This window comes from Sceloporus undulatus, chromosome 7 (assembly GCF_019175285.1).
Source record: "Sceloporus undulatus isolate JIND9_A2432 ecotype Alabama chromosome 7, SceUnd_v1.1, whole genome shotgun sequence".
Classification (NCBI taxonomy): domain Eukaryota; kingdom Metazoa; phylum Chordata; class Lepidosauria; order Squamata; family Phrynosomatidae; genus Sceloporus; species Sceloporus undulatus.
The window spans coordinates 22,308,532-22,323,839 of record NC_056528.1 but is presented as its reverse complement, the minus strand read 5'-3'; the positions used below and the strand labels follow the sequence as shown (position 1 = coordinate 22,323,839).

Genomic DNA, 15,308 nt, shown 5'->3' with positions numbered 1-15,308 from the left:
CATATTTCTCTAGACTTTCTTCCAGCTGCTGTACGGATTTGTACTGAATGTTCACTGATCAAAAGGATGTTGGCTCATCAGTTAATAATATCCTAGAAACCCATATCTGTCCTGTAATCTGTGCCCAGGGAACAGCCATTTGCTCCAGAATGTAGTGTTGTTTCCAGATGTTTTAGCAGGTTAGATATTCAAGACTCTCCTGAGCAGGGCTTGGAAAGTGTTACTTTTTGGACTACAACTCCCAGAATCTAGTATTAGGAGTGTAAATCCTGGCTTGTCTCATTTTCACAGGGGAAAACAAAAACAAAACAAAGCATAGTTTTCTCAATAGCTGCAATATTTCCTGAAGTGACTTTAACTACTTTTAAAAGTGAAAGATAGCGCCTTTGATTACTGTGCAGAATAAAAGCAAGTTTCCCTGAAAAAAGCGAAGCCTTACTGCATCCCCAGACTTTCTTCTGCAACGGTTCCCAAAATATGGTGGGAAAATTCTGTACTGATGGTTTGGGTTGACCCTACAAAAATAGTAAAGCAAGGAAACCAGAAGTTAAAGTTTCACCAACACTGCAGGAAAGGAAAAAGTAAATAATAAAGGATCAATCATAGGAGGAAAGGTTGAAGTCAATGGGTATGTTTAGCCTGAAGGAAAGATGATATAGAGGTGAAAGGACAGGCATCTTGAAGTATTTAAAGGGTGTGACATAAAAAGATGAAGCATATTGGTTTTCTTTTGTTCCTGACAAGAGCATGTAAGAAAACTGTTTCAAGAGAGAGGAAATTTCAACTAGACTTTGGGAACAATGCCCAAATGGTACAAGAGTTCAGTGATGGAGCAGACTGCTCCAAAAAGTGTGGACTCCCATCCTGTGGAGTTTTCTAAGCATTGATAGCAAACAACGGCAGCAGATTTCCTACACTGCCAGCAGCAGGTTGAATGGGAGAATCTTTGAGCAAGACCAAGGCAGCGAGTCCTTGTCAACCCTCCTGGGTGGGTTCTAGGAATGCTAGGAAATGTGGCAGACCTCCACCAGAAAGAAGTGTCATGTGGCAGCTAAAAAAGCCAATGCAATTCTAGACTGTATTAGTAGAAGTATAGTGTCCAGATCGAGGGAGGTAATAGTACTACAGTACTCTATTCTCCTTTGGTCAGGCCTCACCTGGAATACTGTGTCCAGTTGTGAGCACCACAATCAAAAAAGGATATTGAGAAGCTGGAGTGTTTCCAGAGGAGGGCAACCAAAATGGTGAAGGGTTTGGAAACCATCTCCTTTGATTAGAGCTGGCAAGTTTAGCCTGGAGAAGAGAATGTGATATGATAGCAATATTAAATATTTGAAGGGATGTCATACTGATGATGAAGCAAGTTTGTTTGCTGCTGCTCCAGAGAATAGGACCCAGAGCAATGGTGTCAAATGACAGGAAAAACATATTCCACCTCAAATTTAGGAAGAACTTCATGACAGTGGCATGCACTGCTACACTGAATACAGAGTGTGGTGGAGTCTCCTTCTTTGAAGGTTTTTAAACATTTGTTGTGGCGACTTTGATTGTGTGTTCCTGCATGGCAGAAGGTGGTTGGACTAGGTAACCTTTGAATTCTCTTCCAAATCTATGATTCTGTGAATAACAGAAGAGCCCATGAAGTCCCTGCCTTGGGAGACACTGGAAGCCAGTAACATGATTTATATCACATTGCCTCCTTTTCCTTCCCTACACAGGTTTGTAGCCACCACTGTCTTCAATGGAAACAGGTTCCACAACTCAACTGCTTGACGAAGCACTTTGGTTTGTCTGCCCTTGGCCTCCTACTCTTTAGTTCCCTGCCCCATTGGCTCCTATTGTCCTATCCAAAACTCAAAGGATGTATATTGTTAGGGCAACCAAATGTTGCTGGCTTTTAAAGCCATCTACATCAAGAAGGAGAGGGAAACTGGAGCTGTTAAGAGTGACAACTTGTCTGCCTGAGAGTTCATGGGGAAGGGATGGTGGTATCAGGATCTATGCAACAGAAAGTCCAGGCACCACCCAAAAAAGCCTGTGCCCCTGTGGGGTAAACTGGGAACAAAAGCAGGAGAGGGCAGCAGGAAAATATCAGTTCTGCATTTGCAGCTACACATTTCCTATCCACTTTTGCCACCCACCATTTCAAACACCATTCTCATGCTCTCCCTTGCTTGACTTTTTTCCTAAAGAAAAATTGTCAAATATGATAAATGTTCACAGGGGAGTTGCACCAGCCCCCAGGATCACACCGAGCTGTCCTTTTCTAACTGCTTTCCTGCTCAACAAGAGCCCTCCCCCACAATGTGGCATCCAGAACTGCACATCACCTTCCAACCCATGGTGTCAAGCATTTGTTTGAATAAGGAATCCATTAGGAACATATTCCTATGGAGAAATGGCTACAGAGTCAAGTCTGGATATAGGATGTCTGAATACAGGAATATAGGCCAGGCAGTCTAGGCCTGGTAGCAAACAACCAAATAATCCTCAAATTCTAACTGGAATGGCTTGGAATAAGCTAAGAATAAAACACCTGGCTACTTCCTACCCATTGATTATTGCAAGAACATAGAAATAGCACTGCTGCATCAGACCTAATGCCTGTCAGATTGGGATTTCATTCCCACAGTGGTGAACCAAATGACTGAGACACCCACAAGTGGGACATGGGTGCAACAGCTCCTGCCAGCAACTGGCCTCTGCAGGGACCTTAAGTGTCTCCCTTACCTCTGATGTTCTCTGGAGACTCCTTTGGGACAGGCTTGGGTTTCTCCATAGATGAGCTTGGTGGGCTCTCAACAGCTTGATGTTCCAGCAGTTGGAAAGAATACTTCATTTTAAGGCCATATTTTCAGAATATCACAATAAAAGAAAACTATCAGAAGCCAGAACCAAACCCATGATGGGTCCAAAGAAAGGACACATTTCTCTCCCCACGCATGAAATTGTCAAAAAACAATGCAGGCAAGGCTCCCGTTCCTTTTTCACCAGATTCATCTAGTCCCTACCTGATGATAATTCCTGGACACACAGTGGACACCCCATTGGATTCTACACATTCCCACAATCCAGCAGCATAGTCATTCCTGAGAAATTGCCTTCTTCAATCTTAGCCACATTTGCCTGTAAGTCCCATCAGATCCAGTGGGGTTTATTAATGAGTAAATCTGTGGTACCTGCCCTGCATGTGTACATGATAAAACTCTGTGAACTCTGGTCCTTCCTTCCTTGAAGGATTGTGTTTTATATAAGCAGACCCTTGAAAGTCCCCCCCCTCCCGTTTTTGGTCTACAACTCCCAGCATGGACACTGCTGGCTAAGAGATTCCTGGAAATGCAGTCCAAAAGGGTTACTGTACCATGTTTTGATTAGAATTGGTGGCACCAAGTGATGCTACCCACCCACCCCTGTAGCAACATATTAAGGTCCCTTTAAACCATGAAATAATACCATTTGCACACACACCTAAAAACAAAAAACAGACTAGATATCAGGAAGGGAGTAATTCTGCATTCTAAACACCTCCTAATCTACACACCACACTGCCTTCTCTTTGTACAAACAAGATAAAGCTGCGGGAGGGGAGTGCTGTGGTTTCCATAGCCATCTCATCATCTCAGCAGCAAGCTAGGACAAGAATCTTACCCTCGACTTGCTCTTCCCATCTTTGAACCACAGTCTAATTCATAGCCTCTGTCCAGCTTTGCTAAACCATGCCCAGATAAAAGGATAAAGCCCATCCATTTGGGGACCAGTGGAAATGAGGCTGATGGCATGGAAATCAAAGGGAAATTCTACTGATAGCCACTAAAGCAACTCCTAAGCACCATGTGGATTCAGTGAATCTGTGGCACCTTTGCTTACCTTGAATCCCAACCTCAGCCTTGGGTGCAGAGGAGCTGACTTGCAATGGAGCCACACCGGAAGAGCTGGTAGCTCCTTGCAAAAGCAACACAAAAGTCCGATTATGCCAAAGATTCCTCACCCATGGAAGAGCCAGCCCCAATGATTCCACGGAGAGCTTTTGTCATCAGTGGTTTTACTCCCATTTTGTTGACTGTCAGTCTTTGCACAATGTCCATTCCCCCATTCAACAAGTGGGGAAGGAAAATTAATTTTAAAAACTCAGTCTGACCAACCTGGTGGGGAATGAGGATTGGGGGAAGTATTCAACCGAGAAATCTAAAATGATAGAAATGTCATTTTCCACCTGCTATGGCTGGGTCATAAACAATTTAGAGGGCCATCATTCCTCCCCCCTCCCTTTTTTTTTCAAACTAGACTTTAAAGGTGGATAATAGACAGAGTCCTGTTGAACTGGGAGACAGGAGCCAATTGATATTAATTGGGCATTAAACTAGAATACCAAGAGGCCCCTGTGCAAATTGGCAAGGGCTTAATTAGAGTCACAATAAAAAGTTCCCCCGCAGGCAGTTCCCCTTTCTAGTCATTCGCACACACCTCCATCGGCTCAGCCTTTACAGAACAGGGGGAATTATTAATTCACTTTAGCCTGAAAAGCTTAGCCTTCTGCCTTGGTGACATTCATGTCTGTTTTTGCATTGCAGTCGGATGAGCAGAAGGGCTGGGGAGTAGTTGGATATGTCTGCTCAGAAGCAAAGACTGAGCTTGGGATGGGGGGCTTTAAGGGGCCAGCATGGACACTAGTCCCTGTGAGGGGCTGCCAGGGCCTAAACACCATAAGTGGCCATGTGTCCTGCACTATAGAAGGACAGTTCTCTTTTTGAAAGCATCCTCTTCGTCAGGGATGGGTAGTGTTGGCTCTCCAGATCTTTTTAGACTACACACTTAGAATCACAGAATCATAAGAGTTGGAAGTGACCACAAGGGCCATCCAGTCTAATCCCTTGCCATGCTCCCTTCATTCCCAGCTCCCATCATCCCCAGTAGTGAAAAGCTGAGGATGTCTAAGGTGGGAGAGCCCTGGCTCCATTAGCAGCCCCTGGACAATGAACATAGTGTCAGGTATGGCTCCTCACCCTACTCCACTTGGGGCTGAGAATTACTTTATTTTACCTGTAGTAGTGATTTCTAAATTGCCTTTGCTACATATAAATCAGCACATGCAAATGTTATGTAAATGTATAAATATAGAACAGGGGTGGCAACTGTGTGGAGCAAATGCTCATCCCATGGGCCATACTGGCACAGCCTGGAACACTGGAAGGGATGTCACATCACTTTCAGTTGCCATTTTCAGCCCCAAGTGGCCAAAAATAGCTTTTAGAGCTTGGTTTGTTCTTCAGGTAGAGGACTGTCTCTTGTCAACAAGAACACATGGCCAACCTATTCTCCTTAGGCTAAACTACACATGACACACACACACACACACACATATGTTTTTCAGCCCTGGGGGAAAGATGCAGTCCTTTCTTCCCAATAAAATACAACACAGCTGTGGGGAGAAGCTTCCCCCAACGTGCCACCAAATGTCTTAGAATACAATTCCTAACAATCCCAGTCATCATCCTTATGAGGATGATAGGAGCCACAACCAAAAACATCTGGAGCATGTTGGTTTGTGGAAGACAGCAATGGAAGAAAAATAACCCAACCCTCTCTCACCATCAGTCTTCCAACAGCGTCAGAAGGCTCTTTTGCTTTTAAAAAGAAAAGAACTACCGAAGGTACATGGTTCTGCACAGTCTGGGACTGCCTTGGCCAGTTTACATTTGGTGTGTGCTAAAAAAAACAGGCACAAACTGAGAGAACAGAAACATCCACCTTCTTTTACGGTACCTGTTTTGATCTGTGTCTCTTGGACAGACACAGAAGCAGGGAGATCAGCAGGCTGCCCAACAGTGGCTGCTCAGAGGGTACAAAAGAATCACACAGATACATGTGTTAAAAAGAGAAAGAGGAAGGCTCACAGTGGCCCTTGGCACAGTCTGAAACACCTTCCTAGGAAAAGCCTTACCTGTGAAATCCTGGAGAGCTTTAAAGCATAGAGTCTGAGGGTCCTTTCACACTATAGTGTGTTATAGTGTTATAATTCACTGAACTGCCATAGCTCCATCATACTGTGGGATCTTGGGCTTTGCAATTTGGAGGGGAAATAGGGAAGCTCCCTGCCTGGGAATTTCAAAAGACCCCTTCCTAAACTACAAATCCCAGGATTCCAAAGGATGGTTAAAGTGGAATCATAAAGTGCAATAACTGTGTTGTGTCTGAAATGGTCCTTAGAGTCCATTTCTGCCACAAATGGGGCTGCAGTCTTTTAAATGATTAATCAACTCAAGCTGCCCTATGACAATAGGCTGGTTGCAGAGGGCAGACCTTAACATGGGGACTAGTATTTGCTCTTTGCATATTCTTAAATCCCGTCATTTCATCAATGACCATTTCATTTGTCTTGCAGATAATGATGGAGTTAAAAGAGCTTAAACTGAGCTGAATCATGCCCACAGCTTGATTTTACACCTGTCTATGGGAAATTCCCATAGCATTCAATCTGACTTTCAGGTAATCTGCTACCCAGGTTATTAAGTTTGTAAGCCATCTCACATTGCCTTCATTTTATCAAAATGCATCTGTGAAGAAGTTTGCAGTTTGTCCATTTGCTTAATAGACTAAAATGCAACTGATACAAAAGCAAAATACTTAATTCTGGGATATCCTACTAAATTATAAAGTAAAGAAACTGTGGCTCAGTACCTTTCTTTCCACAGCAATGACCAAAGCCCTGCCCCAGACTTATCATTGAGATGTAGCAGTCCTCTCCCCTTGGCCATTTCATGGCTGGTGGATAGTGTGGAGAATCAGAACAGTGTCTGGCAACATTCGCATAGCCAGATGCAGAATGACAACATCATTTGCTGAAACCTCTGGAGGACCCAGTGGACGAGTCTGCATCTGTCTACAGGGTCATAACCAAAGGCTTTCCCAATCCCCTTGCTCTCCCCAAGCCATGAAACGTCCATGGTGGGGTGGGGTGGGGTGGAGGAGGGCTGCAGTGGATCAACAGCAAGTCTGGAAGTGCCAAATAACCAGATGTAGTACAGTTCTGCATGTGCAAATACTATGCTACACTGTGCTATACAGGACTCAGGCCACTATGTACTCAACCCAATCTGACAGTTATGCTCAATACAAGGAACTAACAAGAATTCTCTAGAGCTTGCAAAAAGTTGAACAGATATTACCTACAAAATGCTCAGATCCAGACACAGGAAGAAGAAAAATGAGATCTGAAGTTGTACTTTGTTTCCTAGCACAAATTCAAACATCTGACACCCCGACCTCTTCCAGTATTTAAAAAAGCAGTTCACTACCCGGAAGACATGGAAGCAAAGCATGCATAATCCGAAAGATCTTGGTCAGCAAAAATCCTTATGGTTTTTACCACTACTACGGTTATTATTTTGCAAGGTACAAACATGGATAAAAATCACATCAGCCTTGGAGTATATCCAAGGCACAGAATCCATGCTTCAGTGTCACAAAGGCTAAGGATAGAAGTACATTATGTAGAAACCATCAGTATACCAGCTGTTTATTAGAGCAGGGGTGGGCAAAGTGCAGTCCGTGAGCTGCATGCTGCCCCCAGAGCTACCAGGGATCAAAAATGGGGCTGGGGTTTGCCCAGCATGCTCCAAATACACTCTAAGGGATGTGGAGGGTGTTTTCACCATGTCTGGAGCCTCCCTCAGCCCACCAGGCCTTTTTTGAAACCCAAAACATGGTGAAAATGCCCCCATAAGTGTTGAGGAGCTTTTTCGTGGAAACAATACCTTCTGGGGCTAATGCACCCAGTTAACCTTCCCCAGTTGCCCTCCTCTTGTCAAGAGGGTGCAGGATTTAATAGTATCGAGGATGAAACACTTGTGGATGGGAAGCACTATACAAATGTTAGCAGCTATTATTAGAATTTTGGAACATAACTTTTTCAAAGGAACTTTACTCATGATTACTCCAATCACCCAACACACTTATTCCCTTTACTGCAGTGCAGAAACTAAGTTAGTCATTCCTTAGTTTTTCACTGCTTGCTCAGTTCATCATGATTCATTATGCAACCTTTGCAACAAGCATAAGAGAACGTTGTAATGGCGTACGTCCAACTTCACAATTCACTAACAGGATGCTAGCCTTCATTTCAATGATGCTTACTTTCAGTTATAATTGTGGAGCAGCCTCTCCTAATCTTGGTACCCTCCAGATATCTGGGGACTACGTCTTCCATCATCTCCATCAGTTTGCCCAATGGCAAGGGATTATGGGAACCACAGCTCCACAGGTCTGAATGATGCTATGTTGGGAAAGGACAGCCTATTTATCACGTGGATCTCTCAACTTCTTTCTGAAATGCTCAGGGCAGTGTTACTGTATTATCTCCACAATAATCTTGAGGTTGGGCAAGTCTAAACATTGACATTGACAGACTGAAGAGCACCCAATGAATTTGGAGGCCGGATTGGGGATTTGGACTCAGGCCATAGGTCTAGACTGCTAGGCATACATAACATTCAGTGGCATAGAGATATTCTTGGTACCCCTAAGAGACCCTGTCTGAGAATTAGAACTTGGGAAAGTTGTTTTTTGAACTCCCCAAATCAGCCTTGGGAACTGTTGTCCAAAAACGGAACTTGAGATTGCAAATGAGTGGGGGTATGGTGGGAGAAGGGCCTCTTTTTCTTCTGCCCCTTCCTTGGATGCCCTTCCATTAAAGCACCTGCACCTCCCAAGGGAGACTCTTCCTGGGATATTACTACAGCTGCTTCCCTGAGCGGGAGGTTATTGATGGGCACTCTCCCGCCAATGCCTTTTGCTGCATTAATTAGGTCTAAAAACAAACCACCTCTTCTGCTGACAAATGAAAATACCCGAGCCGATGAGCAATGTGATTTTTATCCATGCTCACTCCCATCTACAAGAGCAATGCTGCTACTTATACTACCTATCATACTGCAACACAAGACCAAGCTCTTGAAGGCAGGGCGAGGGACGGGGAAGTTTGTCTCTAGTGGATCTATCCAAGAAAGCACAGGGTGGGTGGGTCGGGGGATTGTGTCTTGCAATCTACAGCAGGGCACCCACCTGGCAGTGGAGTTGTAATGGGTGGCGTGGAGGCAGGGCTGGGGCTAGTGGTGGTAATGGGCGCAGCAGTGGTGGTCGTGGTGATGGTGGTGGTGGTAGTAGGAGCAGCAGTGGTAGTGGTGGTGATACTGGTGGTAGTGGTGGTACTGGTAGTAGTGGTGGTACTGGTGGTTGTGGTGGTACTGGTGGTCATGGTAGTGGTGGGGCTGGTGGTTGTGGTTGTGGTGGGCCTGGTGGTGGTTTGGGGAGTTGTAGTGGTGGTAGCTTTTGTGGTAGTAACTCTCTTTGGTCGCTCATTTGCTGACGAAAGAAAAATAAAGGTGGGGAGGGGAGAAAGAAAAAAAGAAAGCAAGACACCATGTTTCTCTCGAGACATTTTCTTCCGCAGTCACATTTCAGGCACTGATGTCAGGTCTGGCCATGCCTTGGAAGCAGGGATGGACACTTACTGGCAGGAAGGGGAGGCTGCGAGGTCCTTACTGGTCCCCTCAAGGGATGTGCCCTACCTTCCTATGCCAGGTGGTATATTCTGGTAACTGAATATGAATAGTTCCCTTTTTAGCCACTGCCAATTTTATAACCATACACAGCAACTCAACAAAAACCAATCTATATTGCCAGCAAAAGAGGATGGCACCACTAAGGGACACCTTCATAGTCATCAAAGCAGATTTCTACCACGAGACTTGAGTCATGTTGCTTAATTGTGCCATAGCTCTTTAACTCATTCTGGCCAGGAGGCCAGATTGAATTCAGGCCACTTGTCCTTCCAAAGACAGGCCTAAGCACCACCTGGATCTTCCCACATTTCTACTAATTACTGTGGTGGCATAACCGAAGGGCATGTTCTTTTGCACAAGCCTTCCTGGACTAGGCGGGAGCTCCGTCAAGAAACTATTCTCTGCTTGCCCGTCCATGGGGAACAGAGAAGAGCTTGTTGCAGTGCAAGGGCAGGGCAACATTTGCCACGACATATCTTTATTTCAGTGGAAACCTGTCTAAAGTGTGCCTTCTGACAGCAAGCACAGCCAAAGCCCAAATGAAGTATGGCACTGGCCACACCGGCTTGGGCATTGTGAAAGCTATAGTCTAAAACTATAACTTTTCCAAGCTCTAGTTTGGTCAAAGCTAAAAATGAGCAGAGTTATCAAAGTGACTTTTGTTCAGACCACAATAGAGAGCCCCCCCCCCCCCGCCCCATTAATATTTGCACCTGAGCCGCTTAATCTCAGCTGGGAAATGAGGGCAGGGAGGGGAACTTTTCTCTTGTTGTTCAATAAGATATTGCTGAAATTACTGAGATCACACATGGGATGCCCTGAGTGTGCCCATCACTGTCCAATGGTGCCTCTGTGAGGTGTGGGGAGGGACGTCTTCTGTGCAAGACAGAACTCAGTCTTTCTCTGCATGGAAAAGGTGAAAATGGATGGGGTAGAAAGAGGGGAGAGACAATGTCGAAGGAGGGGGGAGTCTTAGGCTGAACTTCAACTGATGCTACCTTCTCCCTGTTCCCAGGTTAGAAACTAACAGAGAACCTACCATTTTGCATTTCAGCCCATCGGGGCATTCTTGGTGAGGAGAGAAATTCTCTCACTTATAGTTCCACAGTGGTAGAATTCAAAGATATAGCCATGTCAGTCTGTAGAATCAGTATATAGAGAAATCTTGTAGCACCTATGGGACTAACTAAAAATGCATCTAATGAAGTAGACTTTAGGGCCCAGACAGACAAGCCAAAATAAAGCTGCTTCGGGACACTTTGGAGGTATGCTGTTTAAATGACACAAACATCTTAAGAGGCCAGAAGCTGCGCCAAAGCTGCATTCCAGTCCTTAGGACTGGAGTGTGGCTTTGGTGTGGCTTCCAGCCGCTTAGGATGCATGCAATATTTAAACAGCACACCTCCAAAATGACCAGAAGCAGCTTTATTTTGGCCTGTCATTTCGGGCCCTTTAGTCTACAAAAGCTCATGCTGCCAACTTCTTTCTTTCAGGTAGTCTCAAAGGTGCTACAAGATTTCTCTACATACTTATAGTTCCACCGTTCTGCTTTAAACAGAATGCCATTTTGCCAGCAAATGGCCTGATACAGTGCCTTCCCCTTCATATATTTTTAAAAACCATTGTTCACTCAAATCTAACGAAGGTGACAAGTGCTGGGCCCCTGTAGCTGAGAAGCTGAAAACAGTTTCTCGTTGTTATGACAAAAGTTTAATGTACTGCCTGTGATACTGTGATATGGATGAGAAGGGGGGATACGGGGGGAGAGGAGAAGTTCATGGCCTTCCTTCTTGTTTTTAAGAAACCTTTTATTTCCTTGCTTGCTGCCATTCTAACAAACCTCGTGGGGGTGAAAACACGCCAGAGTGACAGAGACAATGAGGTTACTGAAGGTTCAAAGAAGGTTCTTTGACAGAGCAGATGAGGCACAATTAGAGGAATGGGGTAATGTGCCCTGAAGAGGCTAACAGACACAGAAAAAGTGATCCATCTCCTTGCCAAGGGCTGGGCACAGGGGACCATGCACCAAACATGTCACATTTCACCATTTCAAGTTACATTTTTTACTTACTGCCAAAGTTTGGAGCGGCACCTGGAAAGGAAGAAGAAGAAGAGGTCAGTAAAGAGAAAGAAGGGCACAGGTGCTAATTAAAAGGAGCTTTTCTTCCCAGGTACATCGAGTGGCTGCAGGGTATCAAAACAGGCTGCAGAGGGCAAAGCAGAGAGAAGGCTCTCCTGCACCTGCAGCACCTGCAGTGACCTGTGGAGACCCACCAGCCGATGACTGGACTTATTAACAGTCTCTTTCTTTGCCCTTTGCCTGAGCAGGGTCATATGTCCCCATCAGCTTTAACACAACAGCTTATTATTGATAAAGTTACACTTTTAGTGTGTGAGGTTTACCAGAACTCAGCAGCAGACAGTTTTATGAAAGTCTTCATCAAAACAGAAGGGTCCTATGATGACCTTTCATGCATCCTTGCAAAAGAACCGAGAAACTTTTGGGTCATTAGAAGCCCCTTGACCGATTTAGGGTCACCCATGTGTTTCATACAGAAAGCGTCTCCTTCACTCCAAATAGGTTTCATTTGCTCTGAACATCAGCACAGAGCTGCTATCAAGTATGGCATCAGTACTTGATATCAGCACAATTGACTTCAGAACATTTTGATGGCATCACACCCAGTATGTGGGTCCCTGACTGGGTACCATCCGGGAAAAGAAAGAGGTGAGAAGGGGGCAATAGCCAATGAAACAGCTTCAGATGCAGAAAGCAGCCATTTAGACCACCCACCAGAATTAGCAGTTGGGAAGCAGACAGCCCTTGCTCTGTACAGAATCAGCCTTATCCTGGTGTTTTTTTAAATTATGAATTTTAAATTATGGATTTTAGATGTGGATTGGTTTATTGTGTGTGCATCTTATTTGTACTTTAAATTAATGTGAGTTTTAAACTGCTGTGTTTGAACTGATGTTGTTTGTTAATTGTTGTTTTCTCCCACCTTGATCTATGTGGAGAGGCGGGTAAGAAATAAGTATTATTATTATTTGCTACTACTAATTTTCAAGTGAAAATCAGAACCACAGATATTCTTCTAGGCACCCAGTCCTTCTTCCCTATAACCCTCACAGCAACACTATGAATGTGAGGTAGTTCATAGAAACGAAAGGTCACACAATGCTTTTTATGGCTCAGTGGAGTCTCCCACGTTCTATTCCTACACTCTGATCACTACCCCATGCTATATACACTTCTATATACATCATGCCACATTTAGGGTCCCCCCCCCCACTATACGGTTCTAGTAAAAAACAAAGTAGATCTGTTGGGTCTTCTCAACCTTCTAGTACAGAAGACGGCATTGTTTGCACATCCAATTTTCACATGCCAGGGTGCAAAGAAGTCAGACCTGCCACTGTTACTAAGATGGACCAATTTACTTATTATCTCTTGTCAGGTGTTTTTTTTTTTAATGTTTTCACATAAACCTTTGTTACACCCATTTTTTTACAAGTTTGCTTATTTTTTAAAGAAAGCTTAAAATCCATAATTTGACATTTATTTAAGTAGCCCTTTTTGCACTTGTTTTATCTCAAAGCACATTTATCGATTTGGATCTTTCCTTTTTTAAACAGAGAAGTCTGAAATACAGAGAAGTGCCAGTTGTGGTGGCACTCCTGCTTTTCATCTGGAGGGGCAGCTCAGCATAGCTTGTCCCAGAACTAACCAAGAGTGGAGCTTCCCAACACTTCTTATTTATTTGTTCAATTTATATCCTCCCTTGTTCCTGACATGAAACCCAAGGTGTGGGACCCCTTGGCTTAAAGACTCAGGCTGAGTCCAGGCCTTCCTGTCCCTGTAGTCTGAGTGTGAGAGGCAAGCTGGATATGGAGAGCGGGGGAGCCTGAGGGCTGCATGTCATACCCCATGGCTGTCATCCAGACAGGCTCTCTGTGGCTCCTTTGAAGAGCACCAGGCACGCAGCGGTAGCTGACAAGTGTGCTCCCTTTCAAAGCTCCCCGTCTCCCATGCCTGGCAAACACAATGCATTTCTGTCATGGCCTTTGGAGCCCAGGTTTCAGCTTTGATCACCCTAAAGCCCAAACATTTTTTTTTTCAAAGAGAGGAGAGAAATGACAGGACAGAGTGGCATCTTCGGAAACACTGATGGCTTCTACAGCTCATTCAAAGGCCAGGGGCAAAGCACTTTATATTCTGCCGGGGCTTTACTAGCCATCTCTTCCTCAGCCTAGCAGCTGCCATTCTGGCAGGCTGCTTCCTCCCTGCCAGCCAGCCAAGATGAGAACTACTACCTAACTTGCTCTTTTCCTTCTCCCTTCCTGTCTTTTATTCCTTGTATGTCATGTATTAAAGTCAGATTGCAAGTCTGAAGGCAAGGCGCTCTGGGAGGCTTTATGGATACAAGTTTTTGTTGCTTGTTTATGAAGCCCTGAACAACCTGAAACCAAATTTCCTGACAGACTACCTTCTACTTTATAGGGTTCAGCCCTTGAGGTCATTCTCCTACTGGTTTTCCAGGGTCCTGAGGTTTGTGGTCCAGTTATTCAAAGCAAGGAGATAACTGAGATAGCACTTTTATTTCTAAAATTCAGAAGCTTCGGCCACTTGTAGATTTAGACACATGCTGAAAATGCTCCTGGTTTGTCAAGCCTTCCCTGTATACTCCAGCCTATCCAGAATCCATGTAAAAATGTGCTTTCATTTTGTGCACTGTGTGTATTGTTGCTTTTTTTATTCTTGTATATCACTGTGGTGTACTCTATGCTCTTAACAGCCCTGTCAGGTCAGTTGACCTGAGAGAGAGTGTAGCATCTGGCGAGTTTTCATGGCTCAGCAGACCTCTCAAGTCCCAGTCGCTCTGGTCAGCAGCCCATCCTGGCAGTTTTTCCTTATCTGATGATACCAACATTTCAGACCCTGGTGGAGGCACCCAAAGAGTAAGCACACCTGCGTGTATCTTCCCATGGGATTGCTCTCAGGCAGCCTCTTCTCCAGGTGTCTTGAGTCTGTGGATTCCTGGAGCCCTTTCCCTTCGTGTAGATTGAAATGGCCCAGGACATGAACAGTCCCATTGGGCACCTCCTGCTCATGACCACCCAGCCCCCCGATCCTGCAATTATTGCAGTGCCATCATAGCCGATAGTCAAGAAGCATAACACAATCCTCTAAGCGATCACAACTCCTTTATGTGACAACAGAAAAGACACAAGCAAATGACTCACTTCCCTGTGCCCTCAACTGGACCTGAAGCTTTGCTGACTGTCCTTTGAGCTGTCCATGGTCCTGCCTCCCTGCTAGACTCCCAGTAACCTCCTGCCCATAGCTGGCCTGGAGCTGGCAAGCGGATGTGCTCCCAAACTCCTGACCACTGGCCATGCAGGGTAGAGCAGATGAGGACTGTCCAAAACACCTAGCAGGCACTGGAGGAGCCTACTGCTAGGATGGGTTCACAATGACACATTAGATACAAATGTATGAATGGATCTCTCTTGGATGACTACTTACACACATTGGGAGAGCCGTTGGGGCGGGGCAGGTAGGATCCAGCCCTCCATGACTTGCTACGGAAGTTCTTCTTGCACCTGCCACAGTCCTGCCCAGTGGTGTTGTGCTCACATTCACATTGGAGGCTTCCCTCTCTGAAGGTGCATTGATTGGCGTGGAGATTGCACTTGCACCTACAAGAGGGACATGAGACAGAGAACACGCTGTGATCATCATCCTTT

At 45.0% G+C, this 15,308-nt stretch overlaps 1 protein-coding gene across 2 annotated transcripts in view; it reads right to left on the bottom strand.

Annotated features, from left to right (window-relative positions):
- Positions 1–15,308, bottom strand: part of NTNG2 (netrin G2) — a 98,557-nt gene that overhangs the window by 19,586 nt on the left and 63,663 nt on the right. Inside the window, exons 4-8 of one of the 2 annotated variants that reach the window (XM_042478569.1) lie at positions 15,088–15,260; positions 11,632–11,652; positions 5,764–5,829; positions 3,868–3,942; positions 2,731–2,805 (exon numbers count right to left, since the gene is read on the bottom strand). In XM_042478569.1, coding sequence (XP_042334503.1) covers positions 2,731–2,805; positions 3,868–3,942; positions 5,764–5,829; positions 11,632–11,652; positions 15,088–15,260 — 410 coding nt within the window. The remainder of the gene's footprint in view (positions 1–2,730; positions 2,806–3,867; positions 3,943–5,763; positions 5,830–11,631; positions 11,653–15,087; positions 15,261–15,308) is intronic. The other variant, XM_042478570.1, reaches the window with a different exon arrangement.